This window comes from Eulemur rufifrons, chromosome 1, assembly GCF_041146395.1.
Source record: "Eulemur rufifrons isolate Redbay chromosome 1, OSU_ERuf_1, whole genome shotgun sequence".
Taxonomy (NCBI): domain Eukaryota; kingdom Metazoa; phylum Chordata; class Mammalia; order Primates; family Lemuridae; genus Eulemur; species Eulemur rufifrons.
Window position 1 is genome coordinate 20,971,601 of NC_090983.1, and position 27,152 is coordinate 20,998,752.

General features: G+C 34.5%; 1 protein-coding gene across 2 annotated transcripts in view; it reads right to left on the reverse strand.

The window, feature by feature from the left end:
* VWC2L (von Willebrand factor C domain containing 2 like) overlaps window positions 1–27,152 on the reverse strand; it is a 166,491-nt gene that overhangs the window by 118,282 nt on the left and 21,057 nt on the right. Inside the window, exon 3 of one of the 2 annotated variants that reach the window (XM_069467497.1) lies at window positions 21,772–21,901. The exons of the other annotated variant lie outside the window; for it this stretch is intronic. Coding sequence (XP_069323598.1) covers window positions 21,772–21,901 — 130 coding nt within the window. The remainder of the gene's footprint in view (window positions 1–21,771; window positions 21,902–27,152) is intronic. 2 annotated transcript variants of the gene reach the window in all.

Sequence of the window (27,152 nt, forward strand, 5' to 3'; positions counted from 1 at the left end):
AATATATGGATATTTAAAAACCTTTTCCTCAATGATCTTTGGATTAATGAAGAAATCAAGATAAAAATTAAACAACTTTTCAAAATAAATGATAATATTGACACAATTTACCAAAATTATCTGTGATACAACAGAAGCAGTGCTAAGAGAGATGCTTATAACAGTAAATGCCTACCACAAAAAACCCAAAAGATCAAAAATTAACAATCTAAGATCATACCTCAAGGAACTAGAAAAACAATAAACCAAACCCAAAGCTAGCAGAAGAAAATAAATAACAAAGATCAGAGCAAAAGTAAATTAAATTGAAACCAGAAAAAAAATACAAAGGATCAATGAAATGAAAAGTTGGTTCTATGAAAAGATAAACAAATGTGTTAGACCACTAGCTAGATTAACTAAGAAAAGAAGGCAGAGAATTCAAACAAGCTCAATTAGAAATGAAAAAGGAGACATTATCACTGATACCACAGACGTACAAAAGATCATCTGAGAAGACTATAAACATCTCTATCCCCACAAACTAGGAAACTTAGAGGAAATGGATAAATTCCTGGAAACATACAACCTTCTAAGTCTGAACCAGGAAGAAATAAAAACCCTGAACAGACCAATAATGAGTTCGTGAGATTGAATCAGTAATGAAAATATCTTCAAACAGAAACAACAAAAACACCCTCCAGGACCAGATGGATTCACAGCTGAATTCTACCAGATGTACAAAGAACAACTGTTGTCAATTCTACTTAAACTCTTCCAAAAGATCAAGTAGGAGGGAATCCTACTTCACTCATTCTATGAAGCCACTATCACTCTGAAACCAAAGTTAGGAAAGGATACAACAAAAAAAAGAAAAATACAGGCTAATATCCCTGGTTAACATGGATGCAAAAATACTCAGAAAATGATAGCAAACCAAATCCAACAGAACATCAAAAGAATAATTCATTATGATCAAGTGGTTCTCATACAGGGATCCAACGATGGTTCAGCTATGCAAGTTGATAAACTTAATTCACCACATGAACAGAATGATAAACAAAACCATATGATCATCTCAGTAAATGCAAAAAAAATTCAATAAAATCCAGCACCTCATCCTGATAAAAACCCTCAAAAACCTCAGCATAGAAAGAACATACCTCAAAATAATAAAAACTATATATGACAAACCCACAGACAACATCATATGGAATGGAGACAAATTGAAATTATTCTCCCTGAGAACTGGAACAAGATAAGAATGCCCACTTTCACCACTTCTGTTCAACATAGTAGTGGGAATCTTAGCCAGAGCAATCATGCAAGAGTAATAAATAAAGGCCATCCAAATCAGAAAAGAGGAAGTCAAATTGTCTGTTTGCTGATGATATGACTTTATAACTAGAAAACCCTAAGGATGCCTCAAAAGACTTCTAGATCTTATTAATATAAATGAATTCACAAAGTCTCAGGTTATAAAACCAATGCACAAAAATTAATAGCATTTCTATACACCAATGATAAAGTTGAGAACCAAATCAAAAACTCAATCCCAGTTATAAAAGCTGGAAAAAAAAATTTGAATATATTTAACCAAGTAGTGAAAGATCTCTACAAAGAGGACCACAAATCACTGATGAAAGAAATTCTAGATGATACAAACAAATGGAAAAAAATTCCATGCTCACGGATTGGAAGAATTAATATTATTAAAATAACCATACTGCTCAAAACAATCTACTGATTTACTGCAATTCCTATAAAAATGCCAATGTCATGTTTCACAGAATTAGAAAAAACAATCTTAATGGTCATATGGAACCAAAATGAGACTGAATACCCAAAGTGATCTTAAGCAAAAAGAGCAAAACTGGTGGCATCACATTAGCTGACTTTAAATTATACTACAATGCTATAGTAACCAAAACAGCATGGTACTGGCATAAAACTGGAAGCCATTATCCTAAATAGAGTAATTCTGGAGCAGAAAAAATAAATGCCACATATTCTCACTTATAAATGGGAGCTAAGCTATGGTTACACATGGGCACACACTGGAGATTTAAAAGGGGGGAGGGTGGAAGGAGAGGAGGAATGAAATATTACCTATTGGGTACAATGTACACCATTTGGGTGATGGATACACTAAAAGCCCAGACTTCACCATTATACAATAGATACATGTGACATAATTCAGCTTGTACTCACTAAATCTAATGAAATAAAAAATTAATAAATTATAAGGCTATAGTAACCCAAACAGCATATTGTTTATATAAAAACAGATACATAGACCAATGGAACAGACTAGAGAACCCAGAAATCCGTATATTTACAGCTAACAATTTTTACTAAGGCACCCAGAACATATAGTGGGAAGGGACACCCACTTCAATAAATGATGCTGGGAAAACTGGATACCTATATGCAGAAGAAACTGGATTCCTCTCTCTCACTATATATAAAACCAACACAAATTGATTAAATATTAAATGTAAGATCTGAAACTATAAAACTACTACAAGAAAACATAGGGGAAATGCTCGAAGACATTGGTCTAGGCAAAGATTTTATGGCTAAGGCCTCAAAAGCACAGGCAACAAAAAGAAGAATAGACAAATTGGACTATATTAAACTAAAAAACTTCTGCATAGGAAAGAAAACAATCAACAGAGTGAAGGGACAACCTGTTGGATGACAGACAATATTTGCAAACTATTCATGTGACAACAAACTAATATCCAGAACGTACAAAGAACTCAAAACAACTCAAGAGAGAAAAACCAAAGGATCCTACTAAAAAGGAGGTAAAGGATCTGAATAGATATTTTCAAAAGAGGACATACAAATGGCCAACTATGAGATCAGTAAGCATCAGGTTAATGTGAATCAAAGCCAGAATGAAATATCATCTCACCCTAATTAGAATGGCCATAATGAAAAAGTCAAAACAACGACAACAACAGAAAAAAACAGATGCTGATGAGGATGTGGAGAAAGGGAATTTTACACACTGTTGGTGGGAACATAAATTATTAATAGTATTGTCATTGGGGAAAACAGTGTGGAGAGTTCTCAAATAACTAAAATTAGCTCTACCATATGACCCAGTAATCCCACTATTGGATATTTATACAAATAAAAGAAAATTAGTGTATTGAAGGGATACCTGTACCCTCATTTCTATTGCAGCACTGTTCACAGTAGCCAAGATATGAAATCAACGAAAGTGTTCATTAGTAGATGCATGGGTGAAGAAAATGTGGTGTGTGTTCCCAATAAAATAGTATTTGGATACAAAAAAATAATGAAATCCTGTCATTTGCAGCAACATGGATGGAACTGGAGGCCATTATTTTAACTAAACAAACCAAGCACAGAAAGAAAAATATTGCATGTTCTCTCACATATGTGGGAGCTATAAAAGTTAATCTCATGGAGGTAGAGAGTAGAATGATAGTTTTCAGAAGCTGGGAAGGGTATGTGTGTGTGGGGTGGGTAAAGAGAATTTGGTTAATGGGTACAAATACAAAGATAGAAAGAATACGTTCTAATGTTCAATTACGGAGCAGGGTGACTATAATTAACAACAACATATTGTATATTTCAAAATAGCTAGAAGAGAGGTTTACAAATGTTCCTAACACATAGAAATGATAAATACTGCAGGTGATAAATATTCTAAATATCCTGACTTGATCATTACATAGTCCATGCACATAACAGTATATCACATGTAGCCCATAAATATGTACAAATACTATGGGTCAATAAAAAAAAAAACCAAGAAAACTGAAATAACTACAGAATTTGAAAATATTAAACAGGTGCTAAGGGAATATAATTAATAGCTTCTGACCATAAATTTGGCAACTTAGATGAAATGGTGTAATTCCTTGAAGAGACAAACTTCCAAAGCTAGCTCAAGAAGAAATAATTCAGAAATAGCCTTATAGCTATTAAATAAATTAAATTTCTTTTAACTTCTTTACAGAGAAAACTGAAGTTCAAACAGCATCATAGCTCACTGGTAAATTCTGCCAAACATTTAAGGAAAAGAATCTATACAAACTCTTGCAGAATATTGAAAAGGAGAGAATACTTCCTTAACTCATTCTGTATGGCCAGCAATACCTTGATACTTGATAAAGGCATTAAAGAAAAAGAAAACTACAGACCAGTTTGCCTCATAAACTTAGATGACAAAATTTTAAATAAAATTTTAGCAAATTCAACAGTATATAAAAAGAGTACCTTATGACCAAGTACAGTTTATCCTATGAATGAAAAGTTGACTTAAAATTTGAAAATTAATCAATGTAATTCACTACATTAACAAACTAAAAAACCCCCCACATAATCAACTCAATAGACACAGAAAAATCCTTTAACAAAATCCAACATCAATTTCTGATTGAAAAACAACAACAATAAAAACCTATTAACAAAGTAGGAATAGAATTGGACTTTTTCAAACTAATAAAAAATATCTATGAAAATCTATGAGTAAAATTGTATTTAATTTGGAAAGACTACATGATTTTTTCCCTAATTAGAACAACATAAGGATGTGCAGTTTTATCATTTCTATTTAACATTGTATAGGATATTCTAGAAAGTGTAATAAGAAAAAAACTAAAAGGCATTCAAATTGGTAAGGAAGCAATAGATCTATTCACAGACAACATGATTGTCTATGTAGAGAATCCAATGGAATCTACACAAAATAAAAAGCAACTAGGTCCGATAATTAAGTTTAGCAATGTTTCAAGACCCAAGATCAATATATAAATATCAATTGTATTTCTATATGCTAGCAATAGATAATCATAAATTTAAAAATGCATATTAACTAAAATATCATTTAGTAAATGAAATACTTTTGGATAAAACTGACCAAAGATGTGAAAGGCCTATACACTGAAATCTACAAAATATTGCTGAGAGAAATTAAAGAACTAAATAAATGGAGAAACATATGTGCATGAATTGACTGAGATGCTAAATTTCCCCAAATGGGTATATAGATTTAATGCAATGCCAGTCAAAATCCTGATAGACTTTTATGGGGGTGGGCAGGTAGAAACTGATAAATTGATTCTAAAATTGAGATAGAAATATAAAGGACTTAGAATAGCCAAAACAACTTCAGTGAACAGGAAAGTTAAGAAATAATTGTAATTATATATGAGAATACAGGGACAACTAATTTTTAGCAAAGGTTACAAATGCAATTCAGTGGAGAAAGGATAGTGTTCTTAGTAAATGGCACTTAAACAACTGGATATTCATATTTAAAAAAGAAAAAACTTCAATTAATTTCTTGTATCATACTCACAGATGAACTCAAAATGAATCATAGACATAAATGAAAATCCAAATTCAAACACTTCTAGAAGAAATTATAGGAAAAATACTGTTTGATCTAGGGTTAGGCCAAGATTTCTTGGTAACAACAAAAAGCAAAATTCATAAAAGGAAACATTGATAAATTGGGCTTCATCATAATCAAAACCTTCTACTCTTCAATAGACATTGTTAATAGGATGAAAGACACACCATAGACTAGTGAAAAATAGTTGTGAAGCATAGCTCTAATAAAGGACTTCCCTCTAGGATATATAAAGAACTCTCCAAACTCAGTAATAAGAACCCAATAAAAAATGAGAAAATGATTTGAATAGACATTTCACTATAGAAGAAGGAAAATTAGCATAAGAAAAGATGCTTACCCTAAACAGTCATTAGGAAAATACAATTTAACAAAACAATGAAATAACAATATATTTTTACTAGAATAGCTAAAATTAAATAGAACTGATGATCCCAAGCATTGATGAGGATATAGAGGAACTGGCAGTCTCATACATTTCAGATAGGAATTTGAAATGGTACAACTACTTTGAAGCAGTTTGGCAATTAAAAAAAAGTTAAATGTACACTACCATATGATCTAGCATTCTACTCCTAGGTTTTTTCAAAATTGAAAGAAAAGCATATGTCCATACAAAAATTTATGTGGTAATATTTGTAGTAGCTTTATTTGTAATAATAATAATTAAAAAACTAGAAAAAACCCAAGCTCCATCAACTAATGAATAGATATATTTTACTGTGGTATAGCTATACAATGGAGTATTATTCAGCAACTAAAAAGGGATGATATATTGATATAAGCTACAGTATATATGAATCTCTAGTTATGTTAAGACAAAGAAGCTACACAAAAGAGTACATATTGAATGATTCCATTTATACAAAGTTCTAGGAAATGCAAATTGATGTGTAAGTACTGAAAGCAGAACAGAGGTTCCCTGGGATGGGATGGGGCAGAGAGGGACTGGGGGTGAAATTGCAAAGGAGCTTGAGGAAAGTTTTGGGAGTGACGAATATGGGTACTGCCTTATGTTAATGGTTTCACAGGTATACATATATCAAAACAGAAAATTTTACACTTTAAAATTATGCAGTTCATTTTATGTCATTATATCTCAATAAAACTGTTTTAAAAATAAAAATATTCTTTAATATAATTATGACTTATAAAATGTTAGTAATAGTTACCATGACTCAAATCCAGAAAGAATGTCACTGGAAACAATCACTCCGTTACAGTAGACCAGTGAAGAGGACTATGATAGACGATGAAGGAATTCACAATCATCCTGTTCATCTCACATTGCTTTCCCTACATTATTGTGCCTTCTCGAGTGCTTTTGCTGCCTTTAAAAATGAGTTGAATTCACTTCTCAATGATCATGACTTTGTTACTAAGAAAGTCAAGACCATTAAGAATGACTATTCTTGCCCGCTTTACCTGAATACCACCCCCCGGTATCTCCCGGCTATTTCCACTCTTAGGCACTGGGAAACCTGCCTTTGCCTGGGTTGAGATGTACCATTCATAGATCCTCTCCAACCCAAGTGGCCTTGCTTCTACTCCAGGGCATTTTGTGGTCTGACCTTTCCTTTCCAGCCTTGGTCTTGCTTCTTGTCCTCGTATAACATTCTCTCAGGTAGTCATGGATGACAATTTCAGCATCCCCCACCACCCAGGTACACTTATCCTTCATTTGAAAGAGAATGAATTTCCTAAAAAGCACCTGAAAAGATATATGATTTTTAAATGTGGAGCATCAGAATCACCTGGAGAGCTTGTTAAGACAAAGAATGCTGGCTTCCAACCCCAGAATTTCTGATTCTGTAGAAATGGGATGGGTTCAGAAATCTGCATTTTTAACTAGCGTCCAGATGCTGCTGCTGGCCTGAGGCTACACTTTGGGAACTACTAGTTGAAAATGCAGGCTTTGAAGTTTGACAGAGTAGGCTTGAAGTCTCAGCATATATCTGAGGGCAATTTATTTGCTTTGGCTGAGCTTCTGCTTCCTCCCTAGCAAATTAGTGATTATAATTGTTTCCTCTTTATAGGATTGTTGTAAAGGTCAAGTATGTTAATGCCTCCAAAGCACCTAGAACATCTAAGGGTTTAATGGATGAAAGCTAGTGTTACTCTTAGAAGTTAGATTAGCTGTCATCATTAGACCAGACATTGAGAAAATATATGAAAAGGGTGACTATTCCTTTCAGTAGGTGCCATCAGCAAACACCCCTTCCATCCCAGTCTCCCAGCACTCATTGACCCCCGACACGTCCTGCAAGCACCTATCCCAGGTGCTCTCTCTTCTCAGGGCCAGGACCACCCTGCTGTCTCCCTGTCATCCAGGGTTTGCTCTTCCCCATATTACAACTGTTGTAATTAGGCCTGTATCTTATGACTTAGTCATCTGATAAACCTAAGAATGCTCCACATTGGGAAAATATATGTAGCTTAAGTGATGTCTTTAATACCTGATGTTTCAGATATTTCCCTCAAATTTTAAGTGACAATCATTTTGAAAATTTTAGAAGTTCAAGAGAGCATTAGCGTGAGAGTATGAATGCATGTGGGGACGCAGACGTACTGTGGCGGGCCAGAAGGGTCACCATTTTAATGGATTGTGCAGCTTTTCTGTCCATTTCCACTGACATTGCATAGGGGCTGATTACGCCACTCAGCTCAGAGACCTGACTCTTGTATTTACCGAGAGTTAAAACAGAAGCCAATTAAGTTTTTACCATCAACCTGCAGGAATTATGGCTTGAAAGGCTTATGTGCTTTCCTCTTCACTGAGCGTTCCTCTTGGGTTGTTTTTCATTGACATCTTTTTCCATTCCCAAAGAAGTCATCAAATCAAATCCAAACCAATTAGACAAAGCAAACATACATATACACTGAGAACCCCACACCTTAAGCACATGACATCAGTCCCTAGTGCCCCTTGTCTTGCCCCTATTTCAAATCCCAACACAGAAACCTGGAGCAGGAGGCTTTCAAGATTTGGATACAATACTGCTGACTATTATTATTTAATGATGTTGGAAACTAACTGAGCTTAGCCCACCAGAAGGCAGGTGTATTGTTTTATGGACCTTTCTGCAAAACACACAGAAGTGTTGGGTTAAGAGGAAGGAAAGACTCAGGGTTAGCTAGTTATCTACTCCGACAAGCAGTGGCATTTATGGTTGCAGCTGCTCCGAGCCATCACCTTGTACAAATGAAGCACATGTAAGCAAAATAAGCATGCATGCAGGAACTTCCTATTTCCCTTTTCTCAATTCAGGGGCATCTAACCATAAATATGTCTCAAAAGAGGTTTAACATTTCTGATAGATTGATTTGAAGCAGCTCAGAGCTACATTTAAATATCAGAGGTCTTGCTTCCTTCCTCAGCCACAGCAATTCATGTAGGGCTTTCCAATCACTATATGCCAGAAGAGGGATTGGTTAGCAAGTTTCCTTTGTCACCATTTCATGCCATGTTTCTGACTTATTTTTCAGTCACACAGTTTGATTTCTAGAATTAAGTATTATCTGCTGCCATCAGTTTTTCTCCCTTCACCGTGATAATCAAGGCACATTTTTTGAATTTGTTCCTTGTCTTCACGTTAAGTTCAGTCAATTTTACCAAAAACTTTCAAATTGCATGTGTGGTCAACATTCATGGCTTTCGTATCTCTTAAAAAGTTCCATCAGCCCCTACGCAGTATCACTGGAGAAGGACAGAAAAGTTGCACAATCCATCAAAACGGTGACCCTTCTAGCCGCTGCAGCACGTGTCTGCATCCCCACACACATTTGTAAATACTCTCACATTCACGATCTCTTTCACTTCCAAAATTTTCATAAAGAACATCACTAAAATGTTGAGGGATATAGCTGGGATATCAGGTATTAAAGACACCAGTTAAGTTACATATATTTTCCCAATGTGAGCATTCCTGGGCTTATCAGATGATAAGTCATAAAATACAGGCCCGCTTAGCTGAAATGTGGGGAAGAGCAAACCCTGGATGACAGGGAGCAGTAGGAGGGTCTCGGCCCTGAGAAGAGAGGGCGCCGGGGACAGGGGCTTGCAGGATGCGTCGGGGGTCAATGAATGCTGGGAGACTGGGATGGGAAGGGGTGTCTGCTGAGAGGAATAGTCGCCCTTTTCACATGTTTTCTCAATGACTGGTCTGATGATTATAATTAATCTAACTACAAGAGTAACACAAGCTCTCGTTTATTAGTCCCTCTTATATGTTCTAGGTGCTTTGCTGGTGCTAACAGACTTAATCTTTATAAATTGATAAAAGATTATATATCACAAAGAATGATACGGCCAAAGTCTAACGTTAATTTTGCACTGAAGGAACCCACACGTTACATGAAGTCTGTTCTTAATAAACAAGAGCTTTAAGTATCCATGGTGAAATTATGAAGCAGCAAAAATTTCAAGCTAGACTCAGTTTCCCATGGCAATCAGCCTGTCTCTTTTAGGTCACCATGCTATGCCTCCCATAAGTTAATGTGTGCTGGCTAATCTTAGTAGGAAACTAAACCAAACTCAATTAGGAAAGAAATCTTCTGAGAAGTATCTTCCTTCTCACCACACAATGCACCCGAGGCTCTCTGTGTGAAAGCTCCTCTGTGTGAAATAGAAGATGAATATTTTTCAAAAGGTAATTTAAAATAACTCAAACAATCAAACTTCTTATTTAATTACAGCTCTTCCGAAGGCACAATATGGATGTTTAGTCATTAATTTATTCAAACCCATATATTTGCATCTATAACATGTTATAGATAGTGGGAATAAACTGTGAACAAAACATAAAAATCCTTGCTTTCTTGGAGTTTACACTTGTGTGAGGAGGAGAGACAAGCAACTAAATCAGTAAAATACATACTTATTAATATTTATGTGGCAGTGGGTGTGATGGAGAACAAAAAGGGAAAGGGAATAGACATCATTTGGGATGTTAGTTCACCGCTCATAGAACTGTATGGGGATCAAATTCAGGGGCTGAGGAGTTCCCTGGGCTTCTGGGGTTGGGGTCTGAGATGAGCAGGGAGAAAGAGTATCCTGAGATTAGTACTAGGAGTCCCAAGGTAAGGCACACAGTGTCTCTTGGGAAAGGAAGGGTTATCTTTTCAGGAGCACCTAGAATTCTGGGGTTTACAAAAAATTATGTGGGGAATCATGGTGGGGTGGTGGGGTAAATCTCGCTTTGGGACCCCACCTCTCTGAAAAGCTTGGCTCCTGCTTGGCAATGCTGGTGTGACATGAAAGAGTGAATGTAACTCCCAGACGAGTCTACATCAGAAAGTCAGTTTGGATGAAGTGAGACTGTGTGCTTTAATTTGTGCCTTCAGTGTGAGCAGTGACCACTTGGTCTCTGAGACATCTATGAATGTCTGGGGTGTGTGAGGAAGAGCTTGAGGGTCATTATGGACTGGAGGCTGACCATGCCTGAGACTGAGCAGTAGCCTTGCACCCTCCGTGAGGCTCTCCCGTAGCCAAAGATTTGAGACTCTCTGGAGAGATGAGATTAGTTCTAGGTGTTCTTGAATCCTGGCAGTAGGGAATGCCTTGGCTTCCCAGTCAGACCCCACCCCATTTAATTACTTCTGAAACTATTTAATATATCCAACCCCCAAGGAACCTGGCTGGTGATCCCAGTTGCCTATTTTCTACCATCTACAGTACACAAAGGTAGTTTTAGAGATTACTGTCTACAATCCTAGAAGACAGCAATATTCTATTTAAAAAAAGATACTTAGAGGCTCAAGAATAAGACAGAAAGTGGGTTTAAGAATAGTTCTTGATACTACACTCAACAGTATGTCTAGCTATCATTTTTGAGTCAGATTACCTTCAAGATTATATGAATGTTAGGAGCAAGACATTCAGTATATATCTGTTCAATTCCCTTACTCTGGTCCCTCAAGTGCCCTGTAGAATGATTATACTAAACATTAAAGTACTATATGGCACTCAAAGGAGTGAGTGCAATTTCTCATGTGTCTGGTTCTCAAGGGAGAAGGTGTGTGCTTTGTGGGAAGACCAGACTCAACATTCCCAATATTTATGTAGGGAAAAAAATAGTTCCTAAGCATTTTCCATATGTTAAGGGAGAAGCACTGAAAAAAAGTTCAAATTTTTCCATGTGTTGGTCTTCCTTTCTACATTTTCTTAAAGATGAGGTAGCCCTGATAATTACAGAAGCGATCTGATTAGGAAATCACAGGAAATAAATGTGGCATTAATTTCTTTTGTGTCAACATTGTAAAATAATGCTTTTGAAATCTAATTTGCTGATGAATTAAGAGGGAATCCCTGTTGGTCTAAGATAATATAAATATAAATATTTCCTTTCATATTTTGGGGGAAGCTTTATGAAAGAAATAGGAAATTGTTGTTTGTGGTTCATTAAAATAGCTATTTATAATGACTCTGTTATGACATCTACTTCAGAAGAATATGGTAATTATGACCTTCAGTTACAGAGTCAATGAAATGCAGACTTTGAAACTGCCTTTCATAGGACATGCTTTCACCATGAACCGCTTCAGGGGCTCTGTAGCCAATGGATGTGTGCAGCTGCCAGAAAATTTTTCATGTTCAGTGAGTTTGTTTTATATCTGTTATGCTTGTCACTAATTGTCTACCTAGGAGGAAGTGAGAACATATTAAATTAAGGTGAAAGACTTGTTCCCAATTCTCAAACTTGGCGGAGTTTTCAAAATAGTTTCATGAAAATGTAAATGGATATACTTAAGTGAATATTTCAGCAATTTCCCTAATAGGTGCATAAAATGGGCAATGAGGCTTTCCAAATGCTTTGAAAAGAATCCCATAGTTAAAGGAGTTGAAAAGTCAAGTGGTAGAAATTATTATTTGGTTAATTAATTTATTTTAACATACAAACTTTAACAAGGAATCAGTGCAATTTCTAATAAGGGATATTCCGTTGATTAATTATTAAATTATAAAAGAAAGAATTTACATCGTGGTTATGAGTTTTTCTGTCTCTTTTAAATAGTAATTTTAAATCACAGGATAGTATGTTTGTTGCAGGAAATTTAGAAAATATAAGCTAGCAAAAGAAAGAAAGTAAAAATGATCTATTAGCCTACTGTATAGTGTTAAGCACTACTAACATTTTGAAGTATTTCCTTATAGCATTTTTTTCTATACAAATGATATATTTTCTTTTTAATAAAAATAGGGTCAGGTATGTATTGCCTTTGGCCCATTAGTTTAATTTAATAATATATTGTGAACATCCATTTTTTTGTGGAGGGGATGTCCTTAATTCTTTACTATAATATTTACAATGCATTCTTAGTAGTCTATGTAAATATAATATGGAGTTTTAAAACAACCACTTTATTCTTGAATATTTAGGTTTCAGTTTTTCCAAGTTTTTGCTATTATAAAACAACTCTGTAATAAATCTCTCTGTACATACCTTTTTATATTCTCTGATTATTTCTTTTTGATTAATTTCTAGAAGCATCATTGCTGGATCAAAGGTCCATACCTTTTTTTTTTTTTTTCCCTTCAGAAAGGGTGACACACAATCCTACCAGCAGTGTGAGAATGCCTGTTACATTTTACCTTTCCAAAACTAGCAACTATCTTCTTTTAATATATGAAGAAATTTATAGATAAAATCATGTTACATCTTACAGCACAGGTGTAAAAAAATTATATATTACTTAATTTTCATTTCAAGTTTTTCTTTTAGAAATTCTTTGCCTTTATGATTAGAAAGACTGTCCCTATCCTGAGAACAAGTTAATATTTACATTATTTTAAAAATTCCTTTATAATTTTTTTTAGATTTAATGCAACTTAAATTTATTTTTATATAATGAGAAAGGTAGGAATATAATTTCACTTTTGTAAAAAATTATGAACTTTTCTAATACATTTCCAGAATAATACATTCTTTCATCAGATACTTGGATGTCACCTTAATTGTATATACTAAGTTATAATAGATATGTGGGTTGCTTTTTGACTTTCTATTCACTTCTGTTTATTTCTGTTTCAACACCACACTGTTTAAGATTATATCTTTATATAATATTTTAGTATAGCTGGTAGGTTGAATTTACCAACCCCACCAAATGCATTTTTTTCATGTATTTAAATTTTCCACAGGAAATAATTATTTTGTCAATTTATAAAAAATTATATCACATAGAAAATTCTTATAGAACTTCCAATTAATTTATTATTAGCTAACCCAAGAAATTTGAGTTTTCACATTTAGAAACCTGGTATATCTTCTTATTATTTTTTAAGATAGTTTTTAGTAAACTTCATGACTTTTATAAAATATATATATCCCGAACATTAATATTTATTTTAATGTAATTCTATTTTTTCAAAAAGTATTTTAACATCTATTATTGAGATTTCTATTACTTTCATAATATTGAACCATGTAAATTAAAATTTTAAAATTTATTATATGAGATAAAAAAATAAAAGTGGAAGCTACACAAATTATAATGAAATAAAAATATTTCACTGAGTAAAAGAAAAAATCTGCTACATTTTGACTATCAACTTATAGCATGTTATAAAAAAATTTAAATCTGTCGTTGTTTCTACAAATTTTCTGATCATCTCTCAGTCAGAAAACCCAAAGTACAACGTAGAAAATGAGCAACATTTCTCATGTCATTTCACATATCTGTAAATAGATGTGAAATTGCTAAGACAAAAAGTATATGTACTTTAATTTTTATATATATCATCAAATTTCCCTTAATGGGGGTTGCACCAATTTATATATCTACTGGGGAAAGTATCTGCTTGACCACAGTATTATCAACAACATGGATTATTAAACTCTAGGATTTTGCCAATTTACTAAGTAAAAAAAATGATATCAATTTTTGTATTTGCATTTTCCTTCCTACAAGTGGATTTGAGAAATTTTTCATGTTTAAGGGCCATTTTTGTTTCATTTTATGTGGAATGCCTTTTGAAGTTCTTTGCCCATTTTAGAAATAGAATCATTGGTCTTATTTTCTTATCAGTTTCTAAGAGCTTTTTATATATGAGAGTTATAGGATAAAGTAGGTATTTAAAATTTTTTTGATAACTATCCAGTTGTCCCAACACAATTTCTCCTATAAACTCTTTTCCTATTGATTTGACATATGAATTTATCACATACCAAATTTTCATATGTAGCTAGGTCTATTAATGAACTTTCTATCATATTTTATTGATATCTCTGCATCATGAACCAATGGCACAATTTTATTTTAGTAATATGTATATGTTATTATATATACATATATGTATACATCTATGTATGTGTATATATATGCACATATGTGTGTATATATCTGTCTACCTATCTGAAATGTTAAATAATAATGGGCATCCTTGTCTTATACCTGACTTTATTGGGAAAGGCTTTAGTGTTAAGCATGTCTTATACCTGTTATGCATGATTCTGGCCTTCTGGCTGAGGCAGGTATATTTTATCATGTATGAATTATCCATGTCAGTTTTATCATATCAAGAGTTTTTGTCACTGGTTTGGTGATTTATGTCTAATGTCTTTAAGTGTATCTAGAAATGATGTCTCTCTTCAATTTACTAATAAGATAAATTATATTAATAGAGTTCCTAAGGTTGAACTATGCAAACCCATAGTAAATCCCACCTGGTCAGGATGCATAATTATTTTAACCTGCTGCTATTTTCTCTTTGCTAACAAAATATACAATCCCTTTCCCACAATCTCTAAAAATCCAAAGTTTTCTCATGACTTTGAGACAAAAACTCAATTGAAATTAAACCCTGACCTGAGATGATGTGAGGCTTTTCATTATATTTATTCAGTCTCCTTAGTATGAGTATTACATGTTTTATTGCAGAAGTGTTCACATAATTGATTGAAGAATGGTGCCCTAGATCACTGGAGATGTAATATATTATACAATATATGAATGCATTTCCTCTGTAAAATCTACAACTGAAGGGTTTTAGATCGAGGATTTTGTGACTGTATTTTATTTGAGATTTCCCCATTAACAGCCATAAGTAAGATTGCTTTTTAACTTCATTTTTTAGTTTGTAATCTTTGGTTTGTTACAATATTGTATACTATTTAATAAAAAAAAGAAAGTTTCTTTCTTGTTTATTTTCTAGAAAAGTTTAAATAACATTAGGATCATCCTTTCCTTAAAAGTTTGACAAAATATTTTAAATTATAAAAATTCATTTAATAAGAGGCCAATGATATAAAAAGTCAAAGGTCCCCATTTCAGTGTTCTTACTTCTACTCTCTACTTTCTCTTCTGATCACTGGATCACTGTTAAAAATTTGTATTATCAATACAAAATGATATCCCAGAACTTTCTGTATGCAACATGCAAAAGACAAAAATGTGCTTAAAAATAATTTGATTTGATTTTTTAGGGGGGCAATGATTTACATACTTTTTGAACATTTGTATTTTGTATGTGAACTACTTGTTCACATACTTTTCTGTTGTTTTTATTATTAATTTGTAAATGTTTAATGTGTTAAAGATTTTAGCTTTTTTCTCTTCTCCCTTTACCTTCTCACTCCTAAAAATAATCATTGAATTACTGCTAACATTCTATTGTGTATCCACTTATCTCTTTTCCTGTGCACAAATTAGTATTTACTTAAAATTGTATTTCATTTAAAAATAAAAACATTTTAGGCTGGGCGCAGTGGCTCATGCCTGTAATCCTAGCACTCTGGGAGGCCGAGGCGGGTGGATCGTTTGAGCTCAGGAGTTCGAGACCAGCCTGAGCAAGAGTGAGACCCTCATCTCTACTAAAAATAGAAAGAAATTATATGGACAACTAAAAATATACATAGAAAAAATTAGCCGGGCATAGTGGCGCATGCCTGTAGTCCCAGCTACTTGGGAGGCTGAGGCAGGAGGATCGCTTGAGCCCAGGTGTTTGAGGTTGCTGTGAGCTAGGCTGATGCCATGGCACTCTAGCCTGGGCAACAGAGTGAGACTCTGTCTCAAAATAAAATAAAATAAAAATTTAAAGGTATGTCATATAAAATGTATATACTCTTAATATATTATAGTATATATTATTATTATATTGTATATAAAATAATGTGTAGTCTACTATACAGTTCTTGCTTATTTTACATGGCAGTAAAAAATATCAGAGATCTTTTTAAAGGCTGCCATACATTTCATTACTCTACTGAAAGACTATTAAGTTTTCTTAAAATGCAGCGAAAATTTTGTATGTGAATGTGGGACAAAATACAAATGGTACAATTGCTGACTTTAAGTTACATCAAAATTTTGATGGAGAGTGCTTTCTAAAAGTTGTTCAACATTTCATAAATATTTCTTCACTCTTTTCTCAATACCTTTGCCAATATGAGGTACTATCAATCCCAAATTATTATCAATACAAAACTGATATCCTGTTGTTTTTATTTCTACTTCCTTGATCCCCTTTGAGGTTAGGCATATTTTTATTATATTTATTAAACATTTGGTTTTCTTCTTCTGTGAATTTCCTTTATATGTCCTTTGCCCATATTCTCTATTAAATTGTTTTTCTTTCTCTTATTTATTTCACGGAGCTCTTTGTATATTAGGAATATTAACAATTGTATCTGGCAAACATGTTCTCCCAAGTATCTCTAGAAGGTCTGCACACCTATAAAATCCTTTCTCTTTCTTGTTTGTGCATGGTTCATCCCCTTTGCTGTCCTCTTCTTTTCTACTTGTCCTTTTGGCTAATGTATTTCCTGTCTTATTTGTATCACTACTGAACTAGTAGATAGTAAGTGATATGGAGTTACATATTTAAACAGGGCATATGACAACTTTAGTTAGAAAGGAGATGAAAACTCAATGTGTGTAGAGGATTTTGTGGGGCTTTCCTGTCTATACCAGTTTTTCATGAGGTAACTTTTCCTTCTGAGCCATGAATAATTACTGACTGTATATTCCAGTGAAAACATAGAACTCACTGACAGACATACTAGCTGATGAATGTAGAAAATACAGTTAGTTATTTGAATGCTCCAATAATCAAATATTTTGATAACTGGCCATATATTTTATTTTTTAATCCAGATATTCAGTACTCTGTAAACATGAATTCTTAATGACTTGGGACAAATATATCAGCATGTATGGACAATTGAAGAATGGAATGAGTGGCTACCATGAAAGAAGTTAAAATTAATATTAATTCACAAAGCAGAATAAATAATAGTCATTCTCAGCACTATATATGTATATATTTATATAATATATACAAATAGCCATATTACTAGTCAAATGTATGGTCATTTTCCAAATATTTGAAATATTTATATAACACTCCATATTGGAATCTATTCTTTAGGCAGATGCTGTGCTCATTTATTTTTTTTCATATTATAAAACAAAAAACTGTAAAGAATTCTCATTAATTCACATGGAAAGGCCCAGGGAAGAAAGATAAGTCAAAGAAACACAATCTTAGGAAAGAAAACAGTCTGGAAATGTCATATTTTTCAGGAAATCATTTGTATTTCTAGCTCTTAAAACTGTGTAAAGGAAGGAAAAACAAATGCTTAATTATATTTTTAGAAACAATAAATGCTACATCAATCCCCCCAATTTTCCCAAATAAAAAATTACTGTCATCTTTTCCTTTTGGTATGTGTTACATAGACTCTGTTCAGTCTCTCATGTCTTTCCTTAGTGTTTTTATTTTATTTAGGCTGAATTGATAGTCTTTTCTTGGTGCTGAACAAATTTTAACATAAATAAAGTATGTATCCTTGATGGCTTGGCTATATTCATTGGTAACCACTGGAAATCTTATTTGAGGTAATCATTGAGACCAGGAAACTTAAAATTCTCTTTCTTCGTTACATAATTAGAGAAAATTCCTAGAAACATATGTCTTTAAATTTATTGTTAAAAATTATGTTACTGAAAATAAAGAGAGGTTACCACTCTTTATCTAGGGAGCAAATTAGTTTTGTGCTTTATAAAATTAAAATATTTCTAAAGACAATTGTTATATTTTCATTGGTAAACTACCGTTTTATGGGAAAACTATGTTATACTTTCTTGTTTTATTTGCTCTTAAATAATCTCAAAACAAGGATTTCACTATTAGCTGAATATTGAATTTTAAGATTAGGTGTGGTACATTCCATCACTTTAAACTTTTTAAAAGTTTACGTATTTAATATAAAGTTCATATCTTATTTTTAAAGCTTTATATCTTTAATGCCTCTTGCTCTTGGCAAGTTATAATTCAGGAAGACAGAAAAATCAGTCTTGGTATGCAAAAGGAAATTATTTGACAGCCAGGATAATCAGCATTTATGCAAACTGAAAATTACCTGCCTGCCAAAATCATCAACCTTTATGAAGATTTAAGAAAATGTAAAAAATATTATAAGGCTGTTTACATGTTAAAATCCATTGCCTCTGCCTTGAATCCATAGGGCATATTTTTATCTTGTTGCTTTTTTCATACCTAAGAACATAGCATACTTTAAAAAATAGTTTATAGTATAATGGGCAAATTTATCTTCTTATATGTAATGAGATAGACTTACTGTTGGAAATTTAGGAAACTATTTTAGTTATACTCTGTCATAATAAACATTTACTTTCCCTCCAGCTCTTTTATATATGGGTCATCTGTTTCTGTTTTCTGGGCTAGGCATAGAATGAGAGCAAGTAAGGCCTGGGCTCAACCTATTTTCTCACCAAAAATATTGGCACCACTGGTGGCCATAGGAGTCCTCAGTGGTCCTTGATGTGCCTTTCTTAATCCAACGCCTTAGACCTCTCGGCCACGCTACTGCCATGGTGTGCCTTTCTTTGACAATGATTATACTTCACTTTTTGAGCATAAGTGACTAATTAGCGACATTTTATATGACAAAAAGATAGCATCTCATGATGTTATATTACAATTAGTCTTCCCACTAGTTTTAATTTAGATTCATTTCTCCTATTGAAAAAAAGAAAAATTTTGTTTGGAAGTAGCAAGAGGGAAGGAACAGAAATGATCATTTTGTGTTTTGTGGACAACAAAAGAATCAGAAAACTTAACTAACATACCTGTGCACTCAGCATCTGTTTATCAGGGACACTAAGGGGTTACTAATTAATTAACTAATTAATTGAGCAAGCAAAATCCATTTGTTATACATTTTTGTGCAAAGAGAGTTTCTTTCGAAGACAAATTTCTACTCTGACATGTAACAGAAACAGGATAATCTTGGGTGACATAAAATTAAGGATGGCTAATTTGTATGGCTGATTTAACATATGACATAGACTTTAACTGTGGATATATTATGGGCTTTGGTGTAGGGTTGCTAGAAGGATGTGATAGATGCATGTGTAATATACGTTCTAGATCTGCGGTCCCCAACTCCCAGGCACGGACCGGTACTGGTGTGCAGCATGTTAGGGACTGGGTGGCAGAGTTGCCCCCTCACTGTTCATTGAAAAATTGTGTTCCATGAAACTTAGGAACAGGGTCGGGGACGGGGTGCACAGCAGGAGGTGAGCAGCACCTCCCCCACCCCCATCCATGGAAAAATTGTCTCCTGTGAAACCGGTCCCTGGTGCCAAAAAGGTTGGGGACCGCTGCTCTAGATAATGTAATTATATGAGTATGCTGAATGTGTCCAGACAAGAATTTTTAACTGTAAGCATAATTGTGTTTACCCTAAAAGTGAGACAAAGTTAACCAGGGCCACCTAGAGAAGAAAAGATCTTCAAGGACCTGTTCAGACAGTTGCTTCTAGAAAAAAAAGGAACACTCTTCAAAGACTTGTCAATCCTATTTTTTAAAGATTGATTAGGTAGCCAAGTTTTTCTTCCTTTTATCCTTGGAGAAAATGAAAAATAACAGTTCTTCCTCTATTTTAGACTAGCCATTCATATACCTTATGACAGTTTGGTCACCCCTGAGCCTTCTCTTCTCCAGGACAAATTATGCTAACTCTATCAGTCTGTCCTCATAGGTCCCATTTTTCAACCATTAAATCATCTTATTGTTCATTCCTGTATCTTTTCCAGTTTCTTCAAAATCCTTTTTAAAATATAAACTCTTAAATTTGATATCTTTGCATATTTAAGATAGGACAGAACTTCAGGAGGATATTTATTTTCACCCTCCAAGTCAGAGAGATGGTCACAATAACAGGTAGGTTGAGTTAGGGGGATAAGAAGGAAAAGAGAAGTGAATTTAAGTATTCAGCATAAGGGATCTATATGATCAGAAATAGTCAAACCTGTGCCTGGAAAAATGTCACAAAGGTTCTTTATAAGTCCTTTGGGACAAAAGTTATAAAAGTAAACAGAAATACTTCTGGTTTTTTTCCCTTAAATAACCTGATGCTTTTTTTCCCCTCTAATTATATTTCTGTGAAGGAAAAGATTGGTAGGTAAACTAACATAATTCCAAATTCAAGACAAAGACTATTCAATAGAGGAAGATGACTACTGCAAAGTCAAGAAAGGGAATAGGGATTCAGCCTTAGAATTAGTTAACTTAGCTTAATTGAGGGCTAGAACCACTTTTTCAAGCAGATATTAATGCCAGAGAGGGCATTTGTGGAGTGTGACCTAGCAAAGAATTATTACTTTTTTCTTCTTTGGTAGTGCACGCCCACTAGGAAAAGCGTGCTATTCACTTTGTTGATATGCTTTCCTGGGTTCATGGCATTGCATTGTCTTTTCTGCAGCATCCCATTGATTTGGGTGATTAGGATATTGTGGTTGTGTCAACCTCTCCATTCCATGAAGGACAACAAGGAACATATAACCTTATAAATAAACGAAGTTACCCTCTACAGCATTTACTACGAGAGCAAGGTTCCACTGTAATAAAAACCTAAAATGAAAGCCCTAAACTTTTTAGTCTTTATTACTTCAATTTAAGTGTACTGATGATTGAATTTTATATTTCTTTGATAACTTAGCTTTAAATCTGAAGTCTTATCTATGCCCAAAGCAAAATACCTGGCATTCACCCTACTCTCTATCCTGGGTTGTACACTATGAAATGGGGTGAACTGCTTCATAGGTTCCACAAAGAGAGAGAAATCCAGTCACTACAAAAAAGATGGTACTATGTTCTTTCCAATAGCCTCCTTATAAATCAACAGTAAATAATAGGGATCACAACAAAGTCAGCTTATAAAAGCTTTAATTTCCCAGACAGAAGGCTGCACAATTTCCCCATTGCTGGTTTATTTTCACTTTAAGGTGGAATAAAAATATAAATCTGCCATGCCCGTATCGAAAAGCCACAGGCAGATCTTAGAGGGCTCTTGCACTGAATGGTGTGCAGTAGTGAAATATTTGTATTTCGCACTAACCCCTCTTTGAAAGCTAATGCAGTATGCTCTTACCATTTTTGCAGACAGGACAACATTGTTCTGGTTCATAGACTGGGTTGACACACTCAGGAACCGCGCAGTCTGCTACAACACAGTGAACTTCATTGCTGGGCTCACAGCGACACCATTCACATGGAGAGGGCTAGGAACAAATCTAAAATTAGCCCCTTTTCTCCTATAACTTAATGCTTGCACATTCATATGCTGTCAGAAGACAAAACATCAGTGCTTATATTGGCTTTACTGTATTAACTTCATTTACCATGTGGATGATCATTCTCCCCTGGTGGAAGGCCACCTACATGTCCAAGCCAAGGAGGTTGCAATGTGCAGCTCAGGTTGCTGTGAACAACTAGAGCACCCATATATAACTTTTCCCACATCTTATGTTCCTACTTTCCAGAGAAATGTTTGGACAACTAATACGTCATCTCCTGGTTTGATTTCCAGATACACTGATTGCTCTGACTTCCTCTGGTAAACAGAAATGATACTGGAACATGTCAAATATTTTTTTTTCTTCCCAAGAAAGAGGAGGATTACTGAGAAATGAGAAAATGGTGAGCAAACATCCTTACCCTTTGTAGGAACTCCTTTTCAAGCTAACCTAGACTCTAAATGGCAGTTTTTCAATGTGAATTTTAGAGGAGACTGCATTTGGGATCCAAGCATCCAGGTACTGACTCTTGAAGCATTCAGTGAATACCTTTCATCTTGCCTGCTTGCTTTTATGAGCAAACAAACGTCGATTGGCTTAAAAAGCCACTATTTAAGTAAGAGTCAAAGACTCTAAAAATGGAATTGAAAAGTGATTAAGAGAAAAAAATTAAAAATCAGGAAAGAATTTTTATACTCACAGTACTTACCGACCAAGAGTAAGTTTGGGATTTTCTGCTTGCTTGCTAGAAACTGCCTATACAGCAAATAATCTAAAACAGTGGCCATTCTATGACTTTCTCATTCTTTACAAGTTCTAGCTCTACTTTCTCACAAAACTGAGGTTTAGAATCCTGGAATGAAAATGTGGGGGTCTCAGAAGTCATGCAATGTCTACACTTCTCAAACCAAGTCATTCGCTCTTCAAAAGTTCTGCCTCCAACCTGACCCTACAGTTCCTCACCTGCAAATTGTGTAACTAAAGTCCTCTTCCCTTGCTACTGTCCATAACTCCTGTCAGCTCTTTTTTCTTCCTGGATCTAACAATTTGTGTCATATCAATGCTCCTTGACTCAGGCAGTATGTGGAGGTGGAAACCTTTCAACTAATTGTTTTTTAAATTCATTTTGTCTTTGATTTTTACTTGAAGAATGATAGTCTACATTAACTATTTTACTCTCAAACTTAGTATAAGAGAAAGAGCCATAGAATCTGTGGTAAAGTATTGCTTTTTAAAAATATGATCAAAATTTTTTGAAGGGTACAGTCATTGGTTAAACATCCCACTGGCATCTGTTGTATTATCCCAAGGGTTGAGATTTTCCTGAAGCTCCTCTACTGAATAATCTCAGTAAATTAAGGAAAGATTTAATCCTACAGCACACTATTTGATGGAGAAAATTTTGAATTAGAAACAGTGTAAGAGATGTAAATGCTTGATGCTGTACTGCTTATTTTATAAGCCTCACTAAGATTGCAAGGTAAACTTGTCAAAAGTTTCCCTCTTTCCTTGGTTAATTGCAAAGAGGTATTTTCACACAGCCTCCTGAAGTGCAGCAAAGACTTGGACTGTATTTATTGCCAGTGTGAGAAAAAAAAGGAGCTGCTAACACAATCCCTTTCTCACAACTGGGGTTGTTTGTTTTTGCTGGTTCCCTTCTTGCTGGAGGAAGGGCTGGTCTGTGCAAGCCTCGTGGACTGATTCTGGGAATAAAAATGCTGAAGAAAACCCCAAATTTTCAAATGCAAAATGTTTACTTCACAGTAATTATGTCTTTGAGAAAGATTTATTGAACTATTATATTCCCCAATACAGACTGACCTAGAACACCCTTCTAATTTATACAATGTTGTTGAAACTTATCAGTGCTGGGCATCGAGCTAAACAATTTACCTGTATCTACTTATTTATTTCTTGTAATAATCCTATGAAGGAAGATTTTTTTTAATGCTCATCTCACAGATGAGAAAATAGGCTGAGAAAGGGTCAACAGCTTTCCCAGATCCCATCAGTAGTAAGGGGCACAGGCAGGATTTGAATCCAGGCAGCCTAACTGCTAAACTGTGTTGCTACCTGATGACAAGAATCACCATTCTGTGTACTCCCATCTGAGCAGTTGATTTCCCAGTGTTTTTGACACCTCTCCATGCAGACCGGATCCACAAGAGCTATTAACAACCGAACAATTGATTAAGAGAGGATAGGTATTTCCTACTACGAAAGAGAATTTTATTAACTTGGGTGTTCAGTGCATAAAGAGATTATTCTGGAAACTTAAGAGTTTTCTAACCTCTGCAAATGTGAATTAGAAAATTATGATGGCCAAAGTTAGGTTGCCATGAGGCTTGCAGATGCCTGGAAACTGCACTTGCTGGTATCTAGAGAAGCACTGACAGGTTTGGTCCAATAAAGACAGAAATCAGTAGAGGGTGGACGTGTGTACACAGATCAGCATTGGAATGCTGAGAAACACTCTGAGGCATAGCTAAGACCACAAGGCTGAATGATAAAAGTATATTTAAATTTTCAAACGGACTTTGAATAATGAGAAATATAAATTAGAAAAATAAAAATATCACCCTAAACATCGGTAGCTTTTAATCCTGCCCTGAAACTGGCTTTATTCATATACTGGACTCTGTCCCTAGCCCAGAATCTCTTATCACAAGCATGTTATTTCCTCTTTTATTTTCCTTAAATTTTTTTTCCAAATAACGTCTCTGTTTCAGGCCATTTCTTCTCATCCCAAGCCTCCATGTGCCCCTCCGCTCCCTCTCTAAACACTCAATCAAATGTAACCAATTGACCTCAGGCTAAAGTCCCTTTCCTTCTTCTCCAGACTTGGCAACCCTCTTCCCTTTCATAATCTTACCAGTTCTGACACCACTGTTGTTCTCTTGCTCAACTTGACTTTCTCTATTGCCCCTGCCTGCCCCTGCACTTTTGAAAAGATACCGCTTGAACAGCGATAAGTTCTTAGGAATATGCAGTATGCTGCTTTGACATTAAGTTCAGACTTTAAAAATCTTTCCCATCTCACAGTGTAAAACTCTGAAAGGTTTGGTGCTTCGGATAAATCTTTACATCTTAAGCACTGAGCTGGTTATAAATTTCCTTTTATTGGGTTCTTCAATGTGAAAACTATGGATTAAACCTGAAAATATCCCTGTAAAACCAAAGATCAAAGAATAAAGCTATCCTTAGAGGAACAGAAAATGCTGGAACAAGTACTTGGAAAAAATTATTCTTACTAGCTTTTTTTCTTTTTAGAAGAACATGTGAAATTATGCCTAGTACAGGGCTTTTGTCAGCTAGAGATTTGGTAGGTAAGATGATTAAATGACACTATCCTAAAATTTTATACAAGAAAAATCTTTTTCTAAGAAATCTTATAGAACACTTTATTTCTATGCAATCTTTGGAAAATAAAGTAACATTCACTATCTGTACCTTTGCATAAATTTTAGTTGAAATTGGGATTATAGGTCAAATTTATTTGTTAATGTATATATCAGATGGTGTCAGAGTATTCTATGTCTGTTATAAATCTGTTATAACTCTAGCTCAGTGTTTTTGAATATCTAATGTGGAGCTCCATTTAAACAGAGACTGTGTATTTTATTTGTAATTTCTACTATCTCTGAATAAATACCTTGTATGGCAAATTCAAATGTTGCCCCTAGATTACAAAGGGGTTTCCTGCTATATATATCTATATACATAATTAGTAGAGCAAAATTAGACTCTTTCTTAAATATTGGTTTAGGTGACTGTAATCAAAATTGTTATTAGAAGCTTCAGATAAAGGGTAGTGGGAATGGTTAAACTAATTATTATAAATCATTCAGGAAGAAATAAGGAAAAAAGCAACAAACCCATTTTCTTTTCCTGAAGTTTCATCATCTAGATGTCAACTAAAATGCCGTCTCTCTAGGGAGGTCTTCCCTGATGACCCAGGTCACCCAGCCCCTTGATCTTCTCTTTCCGTATATCGCCATTCAGAACTCTCATCAGTTCATGAAATTATCTTATGGATTTGTTTACATTTTCTTTTTATTTGTTTCTGTTTGTTTTAGAATCTCATAGATTCTAAGTTCCTTGTAATATATTGTTCACTGCTGTATCCTCAGCACCTAGAAGACATCTTATCACGTGACAGATAACAAATATTTGTTAACTGAAATACATCATCTTTTACTCATAAACTGTGTTTTCTCATTTATTAAGTCATATCTCTGGGCAGCTTCATCTGTGTTGGCCATGCATAAAAAGGATTTTGATTCAATAAGATGTTTGCCTTTTATTTAAATATTATAAAGGGCACTTTGGGGGAAAAGTTTTCTGACTGTGAATCATGAAATAACTACTTGGGTTCCCATATTATGGCAATGAACATAAACTCACCCTCTAAACGTAATTTTAAATACATAATATTCATCATGTGGCTCACAGGTAAGTCAACCTTCAAGCACTCCATTGACTAGACTATCTAGCAGTAGATGATTACAGACTTTTATTGCACTAGAAAATACTGTGCTAACTAAATGTAGGACAAGAATACATGCAGACAATTGCTAAAGAGTCCAAGTAAAAGTCTCATTTCAGCCCAGCTCCCAGAATTTCCAATGCTGTAAGTGTGGGGCAGGCCTGAGAATTTGCATTTCTAACAAATTCCAGATGATGATGATTCTGCTAGGCCAGGGACCATACTTGGAGAACCACTGAGCTATTAGTTCATTAAATATGAAATACCCGAGTTCAAATCAAAAGTCTAGTTTAGGGCCTGGCGCGGTGGCTCACGCCTGTAATCCTAGCACTCTGGGAGGCCGAGGCGGGTGGATCGCTCGAGGTCAGGAGTTCAAGACCAGCCTGAGCAAGAGTGAGACCCCGTCTCTACTAAAAATAGAAAGAAATTATATGGACAACTAAAATATATATATACAAAAAATTAGCCGGGCATGGTGGCGCATGCCTGTAGTCCCAGCTACTCGGGAGGCTGAGGCAGTAGGATCGCTTAAGCCCAGGAGTTTGAGGTTGCTGTGAGCTAGGCTGACGCCACGGCACTCACTCTAGCCTGGGCAACAGAGTGAGACTCTGTCTCAAAAAAAAAAAAAAAAAAAAAAGTCTAGTTTATTATATCTCAAACAAGAAACAGTACAATTAATCAAAGTATGCCCCTACACTATTGACACAGTGCTGCCATCTAAACAGTAGCTGGTTTACCTCAGCAGTGAAG